The 25,124-nt window shown below is 44.5% G+C and overlaps 1 protein-coding gene across 2 annotated transcripts in view; it reads left to right on the top strand.

The window, feature by feature from the left end:
• EPB41L4B (erythrocyte membrane protein band 4.1 like 4B) overlaps positions 1–25,124 on the top strand; it is an 839,761-nt gene that overhangs the window by 797,336 nt on the left and 17,301 nt on the right. Inside the window, exon 23 of one of the 2 annotated variants that reach the window (XM_082258286.1) lies at positions 444–473. The exons of the other annotated variant lie outside the window; for it this stretch is intronic. Coding sequence (XP_082114412.1) covers positions 444–470 — 27 coding nt within the window. The 3' untranslated portion in view covers positions 471–473. The remainder of the gene's footprint in view (positions 1–443; positions 474–25,124) is intronic. 2 annotated transcript variants of the gene reach the window in all.

Here is a 25,124-nt window from a genome sequence, read left to right as displayed (position 1 = left end):
CCCCCCCCCCCCCCATGCAGCCCCATAACCCCCCCCCTCCCATCCACCCACATTCCTTGTACCATCTTGGGATATTAGAAGAGCGCCATGACACCCCCCACTTTCATAAGAGAGCAGCCAGCACAGTAGAAGACAGTCTGTATACAAAATTATAACAAAATGTATGCCGCACATTTTGTTACAATTTTGTATACAGAGCAAGAATAAGTGTCTGGTCCCCTGCTTCTACAAGGTAAGTAGAGATTTAAAATAATGCAAACTATACACGTTTTGTGCCTAACATACTGCTAAAAATAGAATTTGCCTGGAGTGGAGCTTAAAAAACAACCGTCTTATTGGTTATACTTACTTTTTGTGACATTGTACATTGTGTCTGATAGTTAAATTTCTATTTAAAAATGCTATGCTAATGCACTGCAACAGTATTTGTGTTAATATTGCAGAACAGCCTTATTTGTTCTTCTGCTTAACCAGTGAGTTCTTGCAAGTTGCTGTATTTGCATTAATTACATGATTACATAGCAGTTAACAAATGCAAATGCCACTGTGGTACCTGTGAATATTATCAGAATAATTTTAAATATTTGATCTATTATAAATTTTACTTTGTAATGTAGTTTATAATAGTTTATGGTCAGGTTTTTTTAAGAATTATATTCTAACTGTAGTTTTAGTTTGAAATGAACTATACTGTTGCCATTTCTAGGGCTAATAAGCCATACTGCAAAACCTAGCTGCAAAATATTTTACATATTTATTGTTTAGTCAATGTGTAAGTAAGGAAATGCATGCCCGGAAACCAGAAGCAAATCCAGCCAGAACAACAAAAGATTATAAAATATTAATTTGGAAAAAGAAAATAAATAAATAAACTATTAAGGATTGTTAGACATTCAGCAAAAGACCTCAGCCTGTATCAAATCTGTTGTCATACACCAAACTGCCTATTAAACAGTTAACATTGCTTGCTGGAAGCTTGATTTTTGTCTTGTGCCTCAATGTAGTGTTTTTGTTTCACAACAAAACTACTGCAGAGAGTGATTCGTTTGATATAGAATGAATCAGTCCATCAGAGGATGACAAGCTGTGTTAATTTATTATACATGTTGTTTGGGCAATCTGATCAAAGACAGCTTATCGGGAGAAGAGCAGAGGACAACATCTGTCCCATCATTGATTTAAGGTAACTCCAGGATTGATAGTTTGAGGAACTATTAGGTATGAGACAGTTACAACTGGTAGTAACTGGGGGCAGTATGACAACAAAGCAGAAAGAAGACTTGCAAACACTTTTGCCATACCCCCTATTAACACAAATGAAAATGTAATTCTAAGGCTAGGTACACACTTATGCAGTGTGGGAAACATAGCGATCTGCGCGTGTTTCCCATACCGTATGTAAATTGCACTGTCTTTGTGATCTACTGCGCGTGTCAATACAAAGTTAATGACACCCCGAACGCAGGTCACAAACGCTTGCCTGCACCAGATCATGTGGTACAAAATGACCATGCGATCCAGTTGGGGTGTGGCTCAAAAAAGCGCACGTGCTTCTGCAAAGCGATATGGTGTGATTTGAGCCCGAAATAAATGAGCTCAAATCACACCACACTGAATTGCATGTGAATTGCACAGGAATACTGGGCGGTTCCTGTGAGATTCATATGCTGTTCATAGTGTGAACCGAGCTGGAAGCAAGATAGTGCCTGATCTAAAAGTGCTGGCTTCACTACACAAAGGTGAGACACAGCTTAGACAGTGGGCCAGCTTACCAGGTCACTTCATATAGTTACATAGTAGGTGAGGTTGAATAAAGACAATAGTCCATCCAGTTCAACATGTGTAGGTGTGTGTGGCTGTAGTCATCTCACATACCCCTAAATGTTCTGATCCTTGAGATGTACGTCTAAGAGTCTTTTGAAAGCCACCATACTTCCCGCAGAAACCGCCCATCTTATCTCAGTGAAATATACATGGGCAATTATTGGTAGAACAGTTATTATGAGTAAACTTGATGATATAGGTTTTGAATATTATTCCTCAAAAAGCTATGAAACATATTTATAGTTGAGAAAATTTAAATGTATAGCTGCAATTGGAGGACATACGTCGTAATAATGATAATGTTTTTCATAGTATTTATTTTGATTGATATATTATCTGCAGTTTTTTAGACATTAGGGAAAAATAGATTTACCTTAGTACGTAGAAAACCAATGTTTACTTAAAATTTAGCACCCTCCTAGATAGGTGCTAGGTAAAGGCATCTAATGCTTCTGCTGCTTATCAGGGGAGCAGTAGTTAGTTAGTTAGGTCTGCTCTCTGTGCTCAGTATGTATTCATCTGGTCTGAGGGCGTGTCCCCACTGTGTCCAATGGGGAGGCCTGTTGGACAGTGGAGGAAACCTGGCCAATGATACACAAGCTCTTGTAATTGTCCCAGTGGGTTGGCACCTGGAGAGATGCATCATGGGATTCATGATAAAAGCGGGGAGCGCATGAGGCAGGTTGTCTTTTGGCATCAGCAAAGTCCCTGGAGTAGGTGGATCGCTGTCTCTCCTCCTGTAGGTGTGAGGAAGGTGGTTCAGGCGGTCGGCTTAGTGAACCAGGTGTGTGGAGCTGAGCTGCAGAGATACCAGAGCGCTGACAAGTGGAGCTGCTGGCAGAAACTGTTTGGAAAAACAGTATCGTGAGTACCAGGAGTTCTGCCTAAGGGTCTGCCTAAGAGAGGGGACCACTCCAGAGAAGTCAGGGGATCAAGGAGCTAGCTCACACTTATCACTTTAGCTTATCAGTAAAGGGGGTCGTGTAGTTGACCCTGAGGAATAGGAACAAAGGGGGTGCCAGGAAGGGCCCTAAAGTTGTTCAGCAATACAGTACAGATTACCTCAGAAAGCTCATTCACTTATACTTCACAGCTAAGAGAAAAGTGAAGCAGTGGCCTACCCGTGACTAGCGTTACTCAGCGTTACTTAGCATTTTCAAGTCATCCCAGCCAATTGTGCATAGTTTTATAAAGTTGGAGTATCCCACTCATTCCCTTCTCCTATCCAAGTTCCAAATAAAAACACAAAAACCAAAGCTACTGGACGGTTTCAGGACTTTTTCAGGAGTTAAAACACTTGGGAAAATGTCAAACTGTCATTTTGTTGCTAATGGTAACCCAGGGGAAAGCGTAATCAGCAGCTCCCAAGGGAGTAGTGCTACACAAAGATAAAGAAAATGCACAGAATTTTTTAAATTCCCATTCTTATGATAGATGATCACCCTACAGTATTTCACCTCACATGTTAGCAAATTAAACTCTTAGTGGTGTGTTTGAAAAATGCTTAGCAATTCACCCAATGAAAGTTCATTAGTTCTGTGAGAATGGGGCAAAAAGATAAAGGGGTGGACTTTTTTTCTTATAATTGTATTTTTTATTGAATGAATAAAAGAAAAAAAAAGTTAAATGTACAAACAAGGGGTGGGTGTCCCCTAAAAGCAGAGCATAGCAAAATTACATATATCAAGCTAAATATGAACAATGAAACATCAAAAGATCAACCAGATCAAAAGTCAGAGTGGAAAACATAAAAGTCATATAGGGGAACGAAGAAATACATCAAGACAACAGTTTCAAGAGCATGTAAGGCACATTCACGTCAAGTCTAAAACGTACAAATCCCAGCCAGCCCAAATAGCATTGAAGCGGGTGATGTCATCGTGGACGGAAGCAGTCAAGAATTCCATTCTCCATTTCTCCATCACCAAGCGCTGTAAGAGTGCCTTATCAGGAGGTCCCGGCTTTAGCCAGCACAACGGGATAGCCCTCCTGGCTGCCAACAGGAGAAAGGTGATCAAGCGTCTGGTGTGTTTGGAGACCCCAGAGAATGGAAGACCCAACAGGTAGTGAATAGGGTCAAGTGGGAAAGATAGGCCAGTCACCGACTGAATCATCGACCTCACCATTTGCCAAAAAATATGATACAGTGTGCCCAGATCCTTGTCACATTGCCAACACGTGGCAGGACAGGATGGGTCAATTTTGTGTAGTCTAGCAGGTGTCCTTTACCAGAACATCAAAAACTTCAATGTAGTATCTCTCTGCACCACGCACCTGGATGATTTAAAAGCAGAGGTCCAGATTTTATCCCACGACTGCAAAGAGATGGGCCTTTGCAATAACTCTGCCCACTTATAAAGGGGTGGATTTAAAAAAACCGGGAGAGTGGAAAATCTGGTGAAGCTCTGCATAGAAACCATTAACCTTTCAGGATTTTTTGACAAAGCTTAATTGAGCAATATGAAGTTGGATGCTGATTTGGCTACAATGCACACCTGCACCATATTTTGCACTCTCCAGTTTTAGTAAATCAACCCTAATGTTATTAGGCTATTTCCTGAACTGGTTGAATGTTTTTCATTAATTTAAAACAGTCCACTAGCTGGCGCATTATATCATGGAAAATTCCTATAAAACTTAACTGCATCTATTGGTCAAATGCAGAAATTTTTGTTTTAAATCAATTAAAAACATTTGTTTAGCACAAGAAATAGCTTAATTATAACTATATATACTGTATACAGACCAAAGAAGAGAGCGGCACTCACGGTCTTGAAAAGCGAACGGACAATGAAGTTTTGATCAATGTTTTGATGAGGCACAAGCTCCTCTTCCTCACGAGCTTGTGCCTCGTCAAAACGTTGATTAAACCGTCATTGTCCGTTCACCCTTCAAGACCCGTGAGTGCCACTCTCTTCTTTGTTTTCTATGCGCTGTTTCTGCTGTGCACCCAGTCCCATCTTTTATCCCTAATTCGTGTGTGGTGGCAATCATTGGATATTGTATACTGTATACAGTATATATTTTTATTTCCCCAATTCACACAGCATGAACATACATGTACTTTAATGTCAATATTTCTTTATTGAATTTTAAGAAAAATGAACAAGTAACAACATCACATATATTAAGTGAGTAGAAAAAATAAAACAGAGCAAAATATGGAGCATCAACAAGAAAGCTTAAAATTTCAGAACAAACCATATTAATACATTTAGTGCAATGGCTTTTACTTTTCAAAGTACAGGCGTAGCTAAGCAAAGCAGAGGGACAGTGAGCAACTCAAACAGTAAATGGCAAATTGTGGGATTGGCGCCACGTGACCCATGGAGTCCACAACCTAGACACCTTGAGGTGGGTACCATTAGTGTATGCAAACATGGTTTCATAGCTGTAGTGTAGCTGCGTTATATTAAGAACTTCAGAGAAGGAATAGGGAGTGTCTCCGATTTCCATTTGTGTAGCAACGCCAATCTGGCCGCTAATAAAATATGACTAATTACGCACCTAAAGGGGTGAGGAATGTTTTCTAAGCCTATGTTCAAGAGTGCAAGGGCAGGAGAGATGTTAATTTGCATAGACAAAAGTCTACATAGGAGTCTAAAGATTGGTGGCCAGTATTTGGCCAAACATTTGCAGGAACACAATTGATGAAGTAGTGTGCCCGTTTGTCCACATCCCCTCCAACAAACATTGGGGGAGGTGGAGTCAAACCTAGAAATGCAATGGGGGGGTTAGATACCACCTCAGCTGAAGTTGTTGTGTCATTTCCCAAAGGTTTGAACTCCTGGTGTACTTATAGACAAACCGGAAAGCACATTCCCATTGAGCATCAGTAAAAGGAAATCCTAAGTGTATTTCCCAGGCCAAAAATGGGAGGGACTTAAAAAAAGTGGTCTTATCCTGCAGAAGGGAGAAAAATAGCGATATTTCCCTTTGGAGTCTACCCGTTTATAATAGTAGGTGGCCGCTATGGATGGGAGTGTACAATAAATGTTAGGGTTGCAATGGTAGTAAGATCTTAGTCGCAGGTAAGTGTAGTAGTCCTTGTCCTCTAAGTAGTACTCCCTCCTCAGCTCAGAGAAGGATTTCAGTCCACGCGAGCTAAAGAGATCGTGGAACTACAACAATCCCTTAGCGATCCAGCGGTCCAATGATATATATGGTGTCATCAGAGCGCACACTGCTAGTGGTATACGTACATCAGATGACTAGCTAATGTAAGGGAGCTAAGTAACACCTTCCATGCAGTCAGGGAGGCTCTCATCAAGGGAGGTAGATGTAGCTGTAGCTGTATAGGTGGTTTAAGATATCCTGCTAGTAGGTAGTGCTGTCAATTTTTGCCCGGGACCAGTTCCACTTCAATGTCAGCCCATTGATGGACACGCGGATAAGCAAACCATCCCTTAAGTTGAGCTAGTAGAGTAGCGGTATAATAGTCCTTAATGGCCACATGACCCAAGCCTCCAGCTTGCTTATGTTTAATAAGCTTTGCAAATGCACAGCGAGCTTTCCTGCCCCTCCAGAGGTATTGGTTCAATATCGACTGAAGGGATGTGTATTATTGGTTGAGTACCGGAATCGGGAGTGTGCGAAACAAATAAAGTAATCGAGGCAAGACGAGCATCTTAAACGACACCAATCTTCCTGACCAGGAAAATTTGTACCGGGACAGTTCGTTCAAAGCAGTTTTAAGTTTCATTTTCCTCAAAAAGTAATTCAACCGTCTTGGTTATCATTACTCCTAGGTAGGTAATACTCTTGTCTGACCATAGATCGGGAAAACAAGATTTCATACGCTCTCTGGTATGGGTGTCTATCCCCAGATCCAAGATGATTGACTTAGTCTCATTGACCTTGTAGTAGGATACAGAATTCAATAAGTTCAAGGCACTCTGCACCAAAGCCAAGGAAGTCTCCACGTTAGTGAGCATCAATATGACGTTGTCAGCAAATAAACTGACGACGTGGTCATGGCCCGCAGTTTGGATCCTGGTTATGTCCGGATGTGCCCATATGTACTCAGCTAGAGGCTCCATAAGCAGGTTAAATATTAAAGGCGACAAAGGACACCCTTGCCGGGTGCCATTCGTGATTGATAATGGTTTGGATAACATTCCTGAGGCATACACCCGGGCCGATGGATTCGTATAGAGAGCCAAAATTGCGGAAGATATGCATCCCATGAAGCCAAATTTTGATAACACCTTGGCCAAGTAGGCCCAGTGAATTCTATTAAACGCCTTCTCTGCCTCCAGAGCTAGGAGCACATTTGGATTGGGACACATAGTGGAGGACATTTACAACTCTCCTAGTGGTGTCCGCTGTTTGTCTGCCTTTGGTAAATCCGGAACGGTCACGGTGTATTAAAATGGGCAAAATATCAACTAATCTAAGGGCCAAAAGTTTAGCGTACAGTTTTAAGTCTGCGTTTAATAGGGATATTGGTCGTAAATTTTATGGGGTATTAGGATCCTTCCCCAACTTCGGCAGCATAATAATAAGAGCAGCTAGCATTTCCTTCGGAAAGTAGGATGAGGCTGCAGCAGAGTTAAAGAGTGATTCCAATTTTGGACGCTTACATTTTTTGTAATATTCCCCCACAAACCCATCTGGTCCCCGTGATTTATTGTTGGGTAGCGAGTCAATGGCCTTGTGTATTTCCTCCAGTGTAAAATAATCATTCAATGCGGTCAGTTGGGCATCAGACAGTTTAGGTAAGTTCACTTGGGCCAAAAAAGTGTCTATAGCAGATGAGGTCAGTTGGGTAGCAGAAGGGTCAGATTCTAAGTTGTATAGAGAGGAATAATAACAGCTAAACGCATCTGCGATCTCTTATCCCTGCAGTCTCCTGGCCAGTGATTTTCCTGCTCTGTTATCTGTGGCATAATGCATCATCTTCAGACGCCTGGTGCTCCTCTCAAAATTGTTGAGGAGCAACAGGCATAGGTTGTACCGCAGGTCAGTAAGTTTGTCACGATGGGATGGGTGAGGGCTGTCCTTGTTAGCCAATTTGAGTCGTCTGATATCCCCTAGAATACTGTCTACCTGCTGCTGCCTTTTCCCTCTTTCCCTTGAGCCCAGTTTGATAAAGATGCCTCGCATGAACGCCTTGTGGGTGTTCCAAAGGGTGAAAGGGTCTCGTACTGTTCTGGTATTGTATGCAAAGTAGTCCTGCAGCTGAGTAATAACCTGGTCCTCAGTGGATGGGAAATTGAGGAGATAAGGGTTTAATCTCCATACAGACACAGGTGTGGTAGAGTGAGAGTCTAGTACATCCAGGGTCACAGAAGCATGGTCCGACTACGTAATATTGTTAATAGATGTAGTTGGGTCCTTTGGAGAGTCCATTTGTCGACCAAGAACAAGTCGATTCTAGAGTAGGAATTATGGCAGGTAGAGAAGAAGGTAAAGTCCTTCTCTGAGGCATGGTTGCAGCGCCACACGTCATAGAGGTCGTGGGAGTGGAGAAAGGGATTCAGGGAGACCATGCGACGTTTAGGTGCAAAAGTGGTGTCCATGTTGGGGTCAGGGGCCAGATTAAAGTCCCCGCGGATAATCAGGGAGCCCTGTTTGATTTTATCGGTTTTACACATCACTTTGTTCAGGAATCTTATTTGGTCGGTGTTGGGGCCATACAAATTGACTATCGTGTACTTGGTGGAGTTGAGCATACACACCAGGATGAGGTATCTCCCTGCAGGGTCAGCAACCTTCTCAATTAGGGTGAATGCCACTGTGTCCCTAACAGCCAAAAGGACTCCTCTTCTTTTTGCCTGGATAGATGCTAAAAAAACTAACGTTAATAGAGAGAAATCTGATTGGCATAGCAATAAAGGGGTTGTGTGTGCACTTAGGTATAAGTACTTACAGGTCCTCCGTTGACGATCAATGTAGCAATGCAATTACTGGCTTCTCCTGTGGGAGGGCTCCAGTTCCAAGGGTCAGCAGGAGAATAGTGCCAAAGGGATGCTCCAAAATGAAAAAAAAAACAAGAATAAAAAAAATTAAAAGTATGTAGAACAAGCAAACAGAGTAATTGAGAACAATAAAAGTGTGGGATCTGACAATCCATGTGCAGCTTAACACTGCTCATATAATAGTAAAGTCTGCCAGCAAACACGAGTATGACCATAACGGTCCAGAGGGTCTCCATGAAATATCCGTGGTTATCCGATTTGGAGTGTTGGTGGTCAAGGCCAGGGTGTGCGGCCTAGTTGTTACAAAAGCAAAGAGAGAAAACAGGTGCCTCTGAGTAAAGACTGTAGTTTTAATTGGCAAACAATAGTAAAAACTTACATCAAGGTAAGTGATAGTAGGCAAGCCTACTATTTCTAAGCCATTCCTGAAGATCAGTAATTAAGACGGGCTCCCCCATTTGTACGAGATCTTATGATCTCTGAGCGCCTTGGTAACTGTGTTTAAATTGCGCCGCAATTGTATCGTATATTGTGAGCGATCAGCGAAAAACTGATGGGGGGGAGGGTACAGATATAGAATAAGCCAGTGGAAAGCAAGATTCAGAGGGCACAAATGGGGACATTAGCGGTAGGGTGTTCAGAGCTCCTAAACCCAGGGTGGGTATGGGGAAAAATCTCAAGAGCAGCCTAAAAACATCAAATGAGGATATATGCAACCGGTCAAAATTAAGAGGTGTATATACCAATGCCAGAAGCCTGGTCAACAAGATGGGAGAGCTGGAGCTACTGATGTTTGTGGAGGACTTAGATTTTGTGGGGATAACAGAGACTTGGTTTGACAGCTCTCATGACTGGATGACGACCATTCAGGGGTACTCCCTTTATTGCAGAGATAGAGAAGGTAAAAAAGGGGGAGGGGTATGTCTGTATATTAATAACAGTGTACAGGTAAATATGAGGGATGATATTAATAATGGAGCTATGGACGAGGTAGAATCCCTATGGGTAGAACTTCAAAGGGAAGGCACTGTGGGGAAGGTAATATTGGGCGTATGCTATAGGCCCCCCAACCAGAGGGAGGAGGGGGAGGCGGACCTCCTTTTACAGATAGGATTGGCAGCAAGGATGGGAAATGTCATTATAATGGGAGACTTTATTTATCCAGATATAGACTGGGCAGAAGGAACCGCGCATTCAGCCAAGGCTCGGCAGTTCCTAAATGTTTTGCAGGTCAGATGGTGAATGCACCGACAAGAAACAATGCGGTACTTGACCTACTGATCACCAACAATACAGACCTGCTTATGGATATAAAAATACGGGGCAACTTAGGAAACAGTGACCAAAGGTCAATTAGTTTCAGTATTAATCATAGTAATAGGAAACATAACGGTAATATAAGAACAATGAATTTCAAAAGAGCCAATTTCCCAAAACTGCTAGAAAATATCAAATGGGATAGAACCCTGGGAACAAAGAACACGGAGGAAAAATGGGAGTGCTTCAAGAGCATACTTAACAAAGGGATTGGCCAGTGCATTTCAAAGGAAAATAAATTTAAAAGAGCGAAACTAAACCCTGGGTGGCTAAACTTCAACATAAAAATGCATATTAGTGCTAAAGAAAAGGCCTTAAAAAATACAAGGCTGAGGGGTCATTGGCAGCATTCAAGCATTACAAAGAGTGTAATAAGAAATGTAAAGACGAAATCAAGGCGGCTAAAATAGAACACGAGAGACATATAGCGGAAGAGAGTAAAAAGAACCCCAAAAAATTATTTAAGTATATAAACAGTAAGAAAGTGAGGCCAGAACACATTGACTCCATAAAAGATAACAAAGGAAATATGGCCACAGAGGACAGAGAAAAGGCGGAAGTGTTAAATAATTTCTTCTCTTCAGTCTTCACAAAAGAATCGGGGGGCTACACTAACACAGCTTGTAAGGCCAAACTAAATAACACACCTCAGGAAGTACCGCCATGGCTAACAGAAGATAGACTTAGAACTAAACTAGAGAAACTTAACATAAATAAATCACCGGGACCAGATGGCTTGCACCCGAGGGTTCTTAAAGAGCTCAGCCAGGTGATTGCCAGACCATTATTCTTGATCTTTAAGGATAGTTTACAGATGGGTATGGTGCCAGCTGATTGGAAAAAAGCCAACGTGGTACCAATATTTAAAAAAAGACAGAGATATATCCCGGGTAACTATAGGCCGGTCAGCCAAACATCAGTAGTCTGCAAGATTTTGGAGGGGATGTTAAGGGACCACATACAAGACTTAAGTAATGAAAATGGTATTATTAGTAGTAATCAGCATGGATTCATGAAAAATCGTTCTTGCCAAACCAATCTATTAACCTTCTATGATGAAGTGAGCTGCCACCTAGATAAAGGTAAGCCTGTGGATGTGGTGTATCTGGACTTTGCAAAGGCCTTTGACACCGTTCCCCACAAACGCTTACTGTTCAAACTAAGGAAGGTAGGTATGGACCATAAGGTGAGTACCTGGATAGAGAACTGGCTCCAGGGGAGAGTGCAAAGGGTGGTGATTAATGGGGAGTGCTCGGATTGGACGGGTGTAGAAAGTGGGGTCCCCCAGGGTTCTGTCCTGGGACCAATCCTGTTTAATTTATTCATCAATGATCTAGAGGAGGGGATATCTAGTACAAGCATGCCAATATCTTCTATGCAGGATGTGGAAACCTTACAAGCGGACCTGAACAAAATAATGGGGTGGGCAGCTACATGGCAGATGAGGTTTAATGTTGAAAAATGTAAAGTAATGCACTTGGGTGCCAGAAACCAAGCTACTCACTGGGGGGGAAACCTCTTGGTGAGTCTAGGATGGAAAAGGACCTGGGGGTACTGGTAGACAACTGGCTTGGCAGTGGCATGCAATGCCAAGGTGCTGCAAGCAAAGCCAACAGAATACTGGGATGCATAAAAAAGGGGATTCACTCCAGAAATTAAGAGATTATTCTCTCACTCTACAAGACTCTGGTCCGGCCACATCTGGAGTATGCTGTCCAGTTCTGGGCACCGGTCCTCAGGAAGGATGTGCTGGAACTGGAGAGAGTCCAGAGAAGGGTAACAAAAATAATTAGGGGAATGGAGGACATCAGCTATGAGGAAAGACTACAAGCACTGGACTTATTCTCTCTCGAGAAGAGACGATTGAGGGGGGATATGATATCAATGTACAAATACTGTACTGGCGACCCTAGCATAAGGAACAAACTATTCAGAGAAAGGGAATACAATAAGACACGTGGCCACTCACTAAAACTAGAGGAAAGGTGGTTTAACCTTAAAATACGTAGGGGGTTCTTCACTGTAAGAGCAGTAAGGATGTGGAATTCTCTTCCACAAGCAGTCGTATCAGCAGGGAGTATCGATAATTTCAAAAAACTATTAGATGGGCACCTTAAAGACCACAACATAGAGGGGTATACAATGTACGGTTAACAGCAAACACACACACACACACATCATAGGTTGAGGTTGAACTGGATGGACGGATGTCTTTTTTCAACCTCACTAACTATGTAACTATGTAAAAACTGTATATGAGTATACAGAGCAGGTAGAGGTTCTTGGGATCTGGATCTATACATCAACTGATCCTTAACATGAAAGTAATGGACAAGCATCAATACATCCCTAGGAACGTTGTATGAAAGAAACAGAGATTTTGGCAGTCCGTGGATCCTGTCTATAAGCAACTCTGAGTCAGGCACCTCTAGTAGGAGCAATTTGAAGAAATCACAAACATATTGTCGTAAATCAGGATCTAGCACTGACTCGGGGATGCTCCTGAGCTTGAGGTTATTCCACTGTGATCGGTCCTCCAAATCTGCTAATTTAGCTTGCATCCACGCGTGCTTATCCATGTGCTCATTGTGAGCATCTACCAGAGCGTTAATAGTATGCACAAACTCCCCCATCTTGGTTTCAACGTGTTCTATGCGGGAACCCACGGCTTGTATTTCCCCTTTAAACTGATTGGTAATGTGCAATATATCAGCCTGCATGGAGCTGCAAAGCTATATTAACATGTCCTTAAGTGTAGTATCAAGAATAGGCTGATTTGAAGTGGGGAAGGAAGTGATGGAGTAAGAAGTTCCCTGGTGTCATCTAGTGAGGTGCAGCAAGGGTTAAACTCACCATATGCCGGGCTATCTGCATCTAGTCTCAGTTTGGACTTGGCTGGGCTGTGTGACAGCAGTGTAGAGGCTGCTGGTGAGTGTTTTCTGCCAGGGGATCCAGTTGGAGGAGAGCTAGTAGGACTAGGTGTGGGAGACGTGCCTCGCCTCTCTTCCGCCTCCTAGAGTGAGCCGGCGCCATCTTTGATTTCTCCCCTCTGAGTCTGGGGGAAGAACGCTGTGAGCTTTTGCAGCAGGTTTTCTTCCCTCAGCCGCGAGGTCATGATTAGCAGGTAATGAGGAGGCAGCCTGTTACCAAATCGGGCTAAAATGAGGCCTGCCTGCATGCTGGGAGCCTCTTTAGATCCTCTGGAGAGCGGACCTCCGGTCTCAGGCAGCCATCTCCATGTCCGCGCTAGCCACGTCCCCCAATATACATGTATTTTAAATAATTTTTATCCATTACTGTTCTTCTTAGTATCAAATACAACATGACACACAGGTATCATAAAGCAAAGGAACACTGACAAGAAATGATTCAAAATGTTTGGTTTAGCAGATGAATTTGATTTATTTAATATCAACACCCTTAGCTTCATAAACAGAGAGAAAGTACTCAAAGTGGTTTTTAATGCATTCTCTGCATTGATATATAAAAAAAAAAAACCTTTCATTAGTAGCTCTTCCAGCCCCCCTTAAACAATTACAGCTGGCAGCTTGCTTAGGTGACACTGGAAAAATAAGAGGAGCAGAGAGCATTGATGGGAGACCCCAGAAGAGGAGGCTTGGGGCCACTCTGTGCAATATAATTGCAGAGAACCTGTTTTTTATTAATTTGGGGGGAGGGGGAGGATTTATAACCACTTCAATAGGTTATATTTAGAGCTGAAAATTACCCTATAATTAGATGCAATAAAAAAAGTTTTAGTTTACAGTGAAGCTCTCCACTTCTGTAATCTTTGTCTCTGTGCACTACTTAAACCCTATAGGGAAGTGCCTAAGCTTGTACCAATATTTCTTAATTAGTATGTAAATTAGGTCTGTGATTTGGGCTTTGTGATTAGAATCTGGATATAGAAAAGCAGAACATAGGTACTATGTAATTGTTCTTTTATTGTGCTACAAGATGTTTGAAACATTCCCATTTATTATTGAAGTTTGCTTTTCTTTAAATATGTAGCAAATTAAATCAATCCAAATGTGTTGATTTGGAAACAACAAACATACCCCTGTTATTCTGCTAAAACTGTGGCTCAGAAGACTTGTCATTGATTGAGAAAATATGTTTCAGAATTACAAGAATGGTTATTTATTTTTTTTAAAAATGTTATAAATGTGACAAATGGTTGTAATTCTGACACATTGCTCCATAATAAATTATCTTTAGCTAGGGTGGATTTATATACTGTGTTTCAAGGCCTCATGCACATATGGGTGATTTGGAATCATGGCAAAATGGGCAATGTGCGTTCATCTTGAATGACACCCTAAACGTGGTGCAATTTTGCCGTAATTGTTGAGTGACAAATTGCAAAAGAATTGCGACAAAACACAAATGTGTAATATTGCTCTTGGCTCAGGGCCAAAATTTGGTCCTTGAACTTCTGTGGAGTGACAACTGTGCATAGGGAAGCCCATTCACATGAATAAACTGCCCTATGCATAACACACGTTTCCACATAAGAATTACACAAACAAACATTAGAAGTGCAAAAATACATGACAGAGTGTCATGACATACCCCTTGGGCTATGGTGCCCATAAGTATGGGCCCACCATGTCTAATGATGTAGGTATAGATCACTGATCTAACCACAGAAAACAATTATATTGACTGCTGTCTCCAAAATTTGCTTATCAACATTCTTGTTTACACTATTTTATTTATTCAGTAAGTTGAATTTATTTATTGGTTTGTGTAGCCAAAACATTTTTTTTTTCACTTTTGGACGTGAGGATTAAAAAACCCTGCCAGGTTATTGTTTTCTGTCTGTGTACCATTGGGGAAATTTTACATCACCTTCTGTTCCAGAGATGCAACAGGAAGTTAGAGAGAATTCCCCCCTTGAACAGTTGTCCATTAAACAGTTGTCCCTATTGGAAAATATATAGGCCGGTCAGCCTAACATCAGTAGTCTGCAAGATTTTGGAGGGGATGTCAAGGGACCACATACAAGACTTTAGTAATGAAAACGATATTATTAGTAGTAATCAGCATGGATTCATGAAAAATCGTTCTTGCTAAACCAATCTATTAAACTTCTACGATGAAGTGAGCTGCCACCTAGATAAAGGTAAGCCTGTGGATGTGGTGTATCTGGACTTTGCAAAGGCCTTTGACACCGTTCCCCACAAACGCTTACTGTACAAACTAAGGAATGTAGATATGGACCATAGGGTGAGTACGTGGATAGAGAACTGGCTCCAGGGGAGAGTCCAGAGGGTGGTAATTAATGGGGAGTAGTGTTGAGCGAACACGGACTGTATTATTCGTGTTCGTACCGAATAATTGGATTTTTTGTACCCGAACACGGACACGGACACTTTACTGTATGTTCGGGTAAAAATCCGTGTTCGGTCGTTTTATTTCCGGGTTTTGCATGCTTTGGCGCTCTTTTCATGGCGGGCTTTCAACAGCCAATCAACAATCGTTTAACTGGTGTGCCTTAAGCCATCCCAGCCATGCCTGCAAATGTCTCAGTAGCTGTGATTGGCCGTCTGAAGCATGTGACCAAGTCTTTATAAGTTCCAGGCAGCCGCAGCGTCTTCATTCTGCTGCTTAGATCAGGGACAGAGCACACATCAACGTGCTGGCTGCTGATTAGGGAAAGACAGGCAGGAAAAAACCATTTGTGTCCGGATAGAATTGAGGGACAGGTCGGAGTGTTTAGGCAGGGCGAGTTGTAGGCATTTTAGGGATAGAGTCTGCTGAATTATAGGGTCAGTGTCTTCTACAAACTACAATCGATATTGCTGTGTGGGGGGTGGGGTCTGCACTCAATCCTGATCTACGATCTCTTCTCAATCCTGTTAGGGAGAGGCTGCTGCTGAATTTTAGGGTCAGAGTGTTCTACAAACTACAATCGATATTGCTGTGTGGGGTCTGCACTTAGTCCCGATCTACGATCTCTTCTCAATCCTGTTAGGGAGAGGCTGCTGCTGAATTTTAGGGAAACTGTGTTCTACAAACTACAATCGATATTGCTGTGTGGTGTGGGATAGGAGATAGGCAGGTGTCAGTGATCCACATCCATTTTTCTGTGTGTGAGCTGCAGTGAACACAATCTTTTTGGGCTGCAGTGAACACAATCTTTTTGGGGTGCAGTGAACAATGTCCTTTTTGGGGTGCAGTGAACAAAATCTTTTTGGGGTGCAGTGAACAAAATCCTTTTTGGGGTGCAGTGAACAACATCCTTTTTGGGGTGCAGTGAACACAATCTTTTTGGGGTGCAGTGAACAAAATCCTTTGTGGGGTGCAGTGAACACAATCTTTGTGGGGTGCAGTGAACACAATCTTTTTGGGGTGCAGTGAACAACATCCTTTTTGGGGTGCAGTGAACACAATCTTTGTGGGGTGCAGTGAACACAATCTTTTTGGGGTGCAGTGAACAAAATCATTTTTGGGGTGCAGTGAACACAATCTTTGTGGGGTGCAGTGAACACAATCTTTTTGGGGTGGAGTGAACAAAATCCTTTTTGGGGTGCAGTGAACAACATCCTTTTTGGGGTGCAGTGAACAAAATCCTTTTTGGGGTGCAGTGAACACAATCTTTTTGGGGTGCAGTGAACAAAATCCTTTGTGGGGTGCAGTGAACACAATCTTTGTGGGGTGCAGTGAACAAAATCCTTTTTGGGGTGCAGTGAACAACATCCTTTTTGGGGTGCAGTGAACAAAATCCTTTTTGGGGTGCAGTGAACACAATCTTTTTGGGGTGCAGTGAACAAAATCCTTTGTGGGGTGCAGTGAACACAATCTTTGTGGGGTACAGTGAACAGAATCTTTGTGGGGTGCAGTGAACACAATCTTTGGGGGGTACAGTGAACACAATCTTTTTGGGGTGCAGTGAACAAAATCCTTTTTGGGGTGCAGTGAACACAATCTTTGTGGGGTGCAGTGAACACAATCTTTTTGGGGTGGAGTGAACAAAATCCTTTTTGGGGTGCAGTGAACAACATCCTTTTTGGGGTGCAGTGAACAAAATCCTTTTTGGGGTGCAGTGAACACAATCTTTTTGGAGTGCAGTGAACAAAATCCTTTGTGGGGGTGCAGTGAACACAATCTTTGTGGGGTGCAGTGAACACAATCTTTTTGGGGTGCAGTAAACAACATCCTTTTTGGGGTGCAGTGAACAAAATCCTTTGTGGGGTGCAGTGAACACAATCTTTTTGGGGTGCAGTGAACAAAATCCTTTGTGGGGGGCAGTGAACACAATCTTTGTGGGGTACAGTGAACAGAATCTTTGTGGGGTACAGTGAACACAATCTTTTTGGGGTGCAGTGAACAAAATCCTGTGTGGGGTGCAGTGAACACAATCTTTGGGGGGTACAGTGAACACAATCTTTTTGGGGTGCAGTGAACAAAATCCTTTGTGGGGTGCAGTGAACACAATCTTTGTGGGGTGCAGTGAACACAATCTTTGTGGGGTACAGTGAACAGAATCTTTGTGGGGTGCAGTGAACACAATCTTTGGGGGGTACAGTGAACACAATCTTTTTGGGGTGCAGTGAACAAAATCCTTTGTGGGGTGCAGTGAACACAATCTTTGGGGGGTACAGTGAACACAATCTTTTTGGGGTGCAGTGAACAAAATCCTTTGTGGGGTGCAGTGAACACAATCTTTGTGGGGTGCAGTGAACACAATCTTTTTGGGGTGCAGTGAACAACATCCTTTTTGGGGTGCAGTGAACAACATCCTTTTTGGAGTGCAGTGAACACAATCTTTTTGGGGTGCAGTGAACAAAATCCTTTGTGGGGTGCAGTGAACACAATCTTTGTGGGGTACAGGGAACAGAATCTTTGTGGGGTGCAGTGAACACAATCTTTGGGGGGTACAGTGAACACAATCTTTTTGGGGTGCAGTGAACAAAATCCTTTTTGGGGTGCAGTGAACAACATCCTTTTTGGGGTGCAGTGAACAACATCCTTTTTGGAGTGCAGTGAACACAATCTTTTTGGGGTGCAGTGAACAAAATCCTTTGTGGGGTGCAGTGAACACAATCTTTGTGGGGTACAGGGAACAGAATCTTTGTGGGGTGCAGTGAACACAATCTTTGGGGGGTACAGTGAACACAATCTTTTTGGGGTGCAGTGAACAAAATCCTTTTTGAGGTGCAGTGAACATAATCTTTGTGGGGTGCAGTGAACACAATCTTTGTGGGGTACAGTGAACACAATCTCATACTTCTGAAGATTTGAGGGTGCTGCCTGTTCCATACTCCTCCTCCTACTGCTCAACCATCCTTTTAGGGGTACAAACAATAGTAATTGGGGCCTAGTGTGGTGGTGTACGTGTGAGATACATACACTTTCTTTTTGATCATATTTTCTATTCCGCTATTCAATTAAAACCTTTGGGGATCAATTAAATTGCGTGATAGTCTGTGTCGGTACGTGTGAGATCCACCTTTCCAAGTTTTTGGGGTTCATCTCATACTTCTGAAGATTTGAGGGTGCTGCCTGTTCCATACTCCTCCTCCTACTGCTCAACCATCCTTTTAGGGGTACAAACAATAGTAATTGGGGCCTAGTGTGGTGGTGTACGTGTGAGATACATACACTTTCTTTTTGATCATATTTTCTATTCCGCTATTCAATTAAATCCTTTGGGGATCAATTAAATTGCGTGATAGTCTGTGTCGGTACGTGTGAGATCCACCTTTCCAAGTTTTTGGGGTTCATCTCATACTTCTGAAGTTTTGAGGGTGCTGCCTGTTCCATACTCCTCCTACACCTCAACCATCCTTTTAGGGGTACAAACAATAGTAATTGGGGCCTAGTGTGGTGGTGTACGTGTGAGATACATACACTTTCTTTTTGATCATATTTTCTATTCCGCTATTCAATTAAATCCTTTGGGGATCAATTAAATTGCGTGATAGTCTGTGTCGGTACGTGTGAGATCCACCTTTCCAAGTTTTTGGGGTTCATCTCATACTTCTGAAGATTTGAGGGTGCTGCCTGTTCCATACTCCTCCTCCTACTGCTCAACCATCCTTTTAGGGGTACAAACAATAGTAATTGGGGCCTAGTGTGGTGGTGTACGTGTGAGATACATACACTTTCTTTTTGATCATATTTTCTATTCCGCTATTCAATTAAAACCTTTGGGGATCAATTAAATTGCGTGATAGTCTGTGTCGGTACGTGTGAGATCCACCTTTCCAAGTTTTTGGTGTTCATCTCATACTTCTGAAGATTTGAGGGTGCTGCCTGTTCCATACTCCTCCTCCTACTCCTCAACCATCCTTTTAGGGGTACAAACAATAGTAATTGGGGCCTAGTGTGGTGGTGTACGTGTGAGATACATACACTTTCTTTTTGATCATATTTTCTATTCTGCTATTCAATTAAAACCTTTGGGGATCAATTAAATTGCGTGATAGTCTGTGTCGGTACGTGTGAGATCCACCTTTCCAAGTTTTTGGGGTTCATCTCATACTTCTGAAGATTTGAGGGTGCTGCCTGTTCCATACTCCTCCTCCTACTCCTCAACCATCCTTTTAGGGGTACAAACAATAGTAATTGGGGCCTAGTGTGGTGGTGTACGTGTGAGATACATACACTTTCTTTTTGATCATATTTTCTATTCCGCTATTCAATTAAAACCTTTGGGGATCAATTAAATTGAGTGATAGTCTGTGTCGGTACGTGTGAGATCCACCTTTCCAAGTTTTTGGGGTTCATCTCATACTTCTTAAGATTTGAGGGTGCTGCCTGTTCCATACTCCTCCTCCTACTGCTCAACCATCCTTTTAGGGGTACAAACAATAGTAATTGGGGCCTAGTGTGGTGGTGTACGTGTGAGATACATACACTTTCTTTTTGATCATATTTTCTATTATGCTATTCAATTAAAACCTTTGGGGATCAATTAAATTGCGTGATAGTCTGTGTCGGTAGGTGTGAGATCCACCTTTCCAAGTTTTTGGGGTTCATCTCATACTTCTGAAGTTTTGAGGGTGCTGCCTGTTCCATACTCCTCCTACACCTCAACCATCCTTTTAGGGGTACAAACAATAGTAATTGGGGCCTAGTGTGGTGGTGTACGTGTGAGATACATACACTTTCTTTTTGATCATATTTTCTATTCCGCTATTCAATTAAAATCTTTGGGGATCAATTAAATTGCGTGATAGTCTGTGTCGGTACGTGTGAGAGAGATCCACCTTTCCAAGTTGTTGGGGTTCATCTCATACTTCTGAAGGTTTGAGGGTGCTGCCTGTTCCATACTCCCCCTACTCCTAGCCTTGTGTGTCATCACAAGAAGTGATGAGGCCAGAACAAGTTGAGGCGATAGTAGATTGGTTTGCTGCTGACAGTGCCTCCAGTTCCTTCACATTGTCTCCCACCCAGTCTACTGCAGAAAGGTCAGAGTTGGCACCTGCAGCCAATGTCCAACCGTCTTTCACCTCACCCCCTTGCAAATCAGGCCAGCAGTCTGAGCCCCAAGCCATACAGCAGTCTCTTATTCTTTTTGAGGACTCTGTCAGCAGGGTTTCCCAGGGCCATCCACCTAGCCCTGCCCCAGAAGTGGAAGAGATTGAGTGCAGCGATGCCCAACCACTTATTTCTCAAGATGAGTACATGCAAGGATCATCGCAGCACGTCTCCGATGATGACGAAACGCAGGTGCCAACTGCTGCGGCGTTCAGCATTGTGGAGACCGACAAGGAGGGCAGGGGTGAAGACTGGGTGGAAGATGATGTGGAGGACGATGAGGTCCTCGACCCCACATGGAATGAACGTCATGCAGGTGACCTGAGTAGTTTGGAGGAAGAGGCGGTGGTCGCACAGAGCCACCAGCACAGCAGAAGAGGGAGCAGGGTGCAGAAGCGGAGCGGCCGTGCCCTAGACACTACGCCCGCTACTGCCCAACGCAGCAAGGGAACGAGCGCACCAAAGTCAGCTCAAAGGAGTTCTCTAGCGTGGAAGTTCTTTAGAAAATGTGCTGATGACAGGACACGAGTGGTTTGCACCCTGTGCAATCAGAGCTTGAAGCGAGGCATGAACCTTCTCAACCTGAGCACAACCTGCATGATCAGGCATCTAAGTGCAAAGCACGAGCTGCAGTGGAGTACACACCTTCAAAACCAAGAAACGTCTCTGGCTCATCCTGCTTCCTCTTCTGCTGCAGTCTCGGCCGCTCCAGCCACATCTGTAGTGATACCGGCACCTGCCACCCCGCAAACAGACGATCTGTCAGCAACACCACCACCTGGGTCACCAACAACCATCTCCACAATGTCCCGTGGAAGCGTTCAGCTTTCCATCTCCCAAACACTTGAGAGGAAGAGGAAGTACCCCCCTACCCACCCGCGATCCCTGGCCCTGAATGCCAGCATTTCAAAATTATTGGCCTTTGAAATGCTGTCATTCCGTCTGGTGGAGACGCACAGTTTTAAAAACCTTATGTCGGTGGCTGTCCCACAGTACGTCGTGCCCAGCCGCCACTACTTTTCCAGGCAAGCCATCCCTTCCCTGCACAACCAAGTGGGGGAAAATATCAGGTGTGCACTGCGCAACGCCATCTGTGCCAAGGTCCACCTAACTACGGATACGTGGACCAGTAAGCACGGTCAGGGGCGTTATATCTCCCTAACGGCACACTGGGTAAATGCAGTGGCGGATGGGCCTGAGGCGGATAGCAATTTGGCGCATGTCCTTCCACCACCGAGGATTGCAGGGCGCTTCAGTTTGCCTCCTGTTCGTAACTCCTCCTACTCCGCTTCCTCATCCTCTACCGCCTCCTCATCCGGACAGCGTAACACCTTCACCACCAACTTCAGCACGGCCAGGGGTAAACGACAGCAGGCAGTTTTACAACTTGCCTGTTTGGGGGACAAACCACACACCGCGCAGGAGTTGTGGAGGAGCATGGAACAGCAGACAAATGAGTGGTTGCTGCCAGCGAGCCTCAAGCCCGGCCTGGTGGTGTGTGATAACGGGCGAAATCTCATAGCAGCTCTGGGCCTAGCCGGTTTGACGCACATCCCTTGCCTGGCGCATGTGCTGAATTTGGTGGTGCAGAGGTTCCTTAAAAACTACCCCGATATGTCAGAGCTGCTGCAGAAAGTGCGGGCCGTTTGTGCGCACTTTCGGCGTTCTCACCCTGCTGCTGCTCGCCTGGCAGCGCTGCAGCGTAACTTCGGCCTTCCCGCTCACCGCCTCATATGTGACGTGCCCACAAGGTGGAACTCCACCTTGCACATGCTGGAAAGACTGTGCGAGCAGCAGCAGGCCATAGTGGAGTTTCAGCTGCAGCACGCACGCGTGAGTCGCTCTGCGGAACAGCACCACTTCACCACCAATAACTGGGCCTCCATGCGAGACCTGTGTGCCTTGTTGCGCTGTTTTGAGTACTCCACCAACATGGCCAGTGGCAATGACGCCGTTCTCAGCTTAACTATCCCACTTCTATGCCTCCTTGAAAAAACAATTCGGGCGATGATGGAAGAGGATGTGGCACAGGATGAGGAGGAGGAGGAGGATGAAGAGGTAACATTTCCAAGGCTTTCAGGGCAGTCATTCGCAAGGGGCTCCGAGGGTGGGTTCCTGCACACGCAAACGCCAGGGACGCAATTGTCCAGCAGGGGCACAGTTCTGGAGGATGAGGAGGATGAGGAGGAGGAGGAGCTGGAGGAGGAGATGGAACCATGTTCACAGCAGGGTGGCACCCAGGCCAGCTCATGGCCATCACTGGTGCGTGGCTGGGGGGATACAGAGGACACGGACGATACACCTCCCACAGAGGACAGCCTTTCGTTGCCTCTGGGCAGCCTGGCACACATGAGCGATTACATGCTGCAGTGTCTCCACAACGACCGCCGAGTTGCCCACATTCTAACTTGTGCTGATTACTGGGTGGCCACGCTGCTGGATCCCCGTTACAAGGACAACGTACCGTCCTTAATTCACTCACTGGAGCGCGATCGCAAGATGCGCGAGTACAAGCGCAAGCTGGTAGACGCCATGCTGCTGGCATTCCCATCTGACAGCGGGGCCGCAGTGGAAGCACAAGGCAGAGGAGGAGGAGGAGGAGGTCGCCAACGCAACCAGGGCACCGCCAGCACCTCAGAAGGCAGGGTTAGCATGGCTGAAATGTGGAAAAGCTTTGTCAGCACGCCACAACAAACAGCAGCACCAGCAGCTCAGATGGAACGTCTTAGCAGGAGGCAGCATTTTACCAACATGGTGGAGCAGGATGTGTGCACACGCCTACATGTAGTGAATGAGGGGTCTGCCCCCTTCAACTTCTGGGTCTCCAAATTGGGCACATGGCCTGAGCTTGCCCTTTACGCCTTGGAGGTGCTGGCGTGCCCTGCAGCCAGTGTATTATCTGAACGGGTATTTAGCACGGCTGGGGGCGTTATAACAGACAAGCGCAGCCGCCTGTCCAGAGACAATGTGGACAAGCTCACGTTCATTAAAATGAACCAGGCATGGATCCCACGGGACTTTTCCGTACCTTGTGCAGAATAGCAATGGATACCGACCTTACCCACCCATTGTTCCATTTTTGCTCTTTCTCACTCTTTTGGGGTGTACCCTCATTTAAAATTTGTGAAAAGAAGCAGTGTTGGCTACCTCGTCCTCCTCCTCAGGGCCAGATTAACGTAGGGGCTATTGGAGCTGCAGCTCCAGGCCCCTACCTTTTATATAGGCCCCAGGTTGGCCATATTCACTGTTACCGCTCTTCTGTCACTTGTAAACACAGAAGTCTGGCTTCTATGCTCGCTTCCCCAGGCAGCACCCTCAGAACCTCCCCACACAGCGCGAAGGCCGGACAAGGAGGGACAGTTGCCGATGCATGGATGTGTTTATGGGCTTCAGAGACAGCATCCCATGTTGAATTAGGCATGCATGGCTGCACCCTTCCTCCTCTGGGTGCATGGCAAGGCACGGCCCTTAAGGCCCTTCAAAATCCTCAGCACCAAGCCCTTGATGCTCTTAATCCGGCCCTGGTCCTCCTCCACCGCCGCTTCCACCTACACCACCCATAGGTGTGCGCAGCCTATTGCATTAAGGTGTGCACCCCAAAGTTGAAATACACATGCATGTGTTTGCCAGCAGGGAGAGTAATGTATCGGGGCCATGTACCTGTAGGCAAAGAGAAATAGAGCAGAGAAGGTCCGAGGGAGATCTTTCCCATATCCTCACTGGCAATGCTATGTGCCCTAGGTGATTAGGGTGTGCCCAGGCACACCCGGCACACCCTGTGCGCATGCCTATGTCACCGCCACATCCACCACCACCTCAACCTCCCTACTACTCCATATGGGCCTCGTCCTTCAGAGATGAAGAAGAACATTGTTTTATTTTTCTGTTTTTTTTTGTTGTTTTAAGTTATTTCCCTATCCACATTTGTTTGCAGAGCACTTGCCATGCTCTTAATTACGTTTTGCTGCCATTTGCAGCACTCTAGCCCTTTCCTTTGGTGTTTTAGAGCCATTTTAGTGCCTTAAAGTTCGGGTCCCCATTGACTTCAATGGGGTTCGGTGTCCGGGAAAAGTTCGGTAAAAGTCCGGGACACGGACCCGGACTTTTTTTTAAAGTTCGGCCGAACCCGTCGAACACGGACATCTAGGTGTCCGCTCAACCCTAATGGGGAGTACTCGGATTCGACGGGTGTGGAAAGTGGGGGTCCCCCAAGGTTCTGTCCTGGGACCAATCCTGTTTAATTTATTCATAAATGATCTAGAGGAGGGGATATCTAGCATAATCTCAGTATTTGCGGATGATACTAAACTAAGCATGCCAATATCTTCTATACAGGATGTGGAAACCTTACAAGGGGACCTGAACAAAATAATGGGGTGGGCAACTACATGGCAGATGAGGTTTAATGTTGAAAAATTTAAAGTAATGCACTTGGGCATCAGAAACACGAAAGCAAGCTACTCACTAGGGGGGAAACCTCTGGGTGAATCTAAGATGAAAAAGGACCTGGGAGTACAAGTGGACAACAGGCTTGGCAGTGGCATGCAATGCCAAGCCGCTGCAAGCAAAGCCAAC

The sequence above is a fragment of the Pelophylax lessonae genome (genome assembly GCF_965119305.1).
Source record: "Pelophylax lessonae genome assembly, chromosome: 5".
Taxonomy (NCBI): Eukaryota; Metazoa; Chordata; class Amphibia; order Anura; family Ranidae; genus Pelophylax; species Pelophylax lessonae.
Note: the sequence above shows the minus strand (reverse complement) of the source record. Positions and strands in the feature narration are given on the sequence as shown.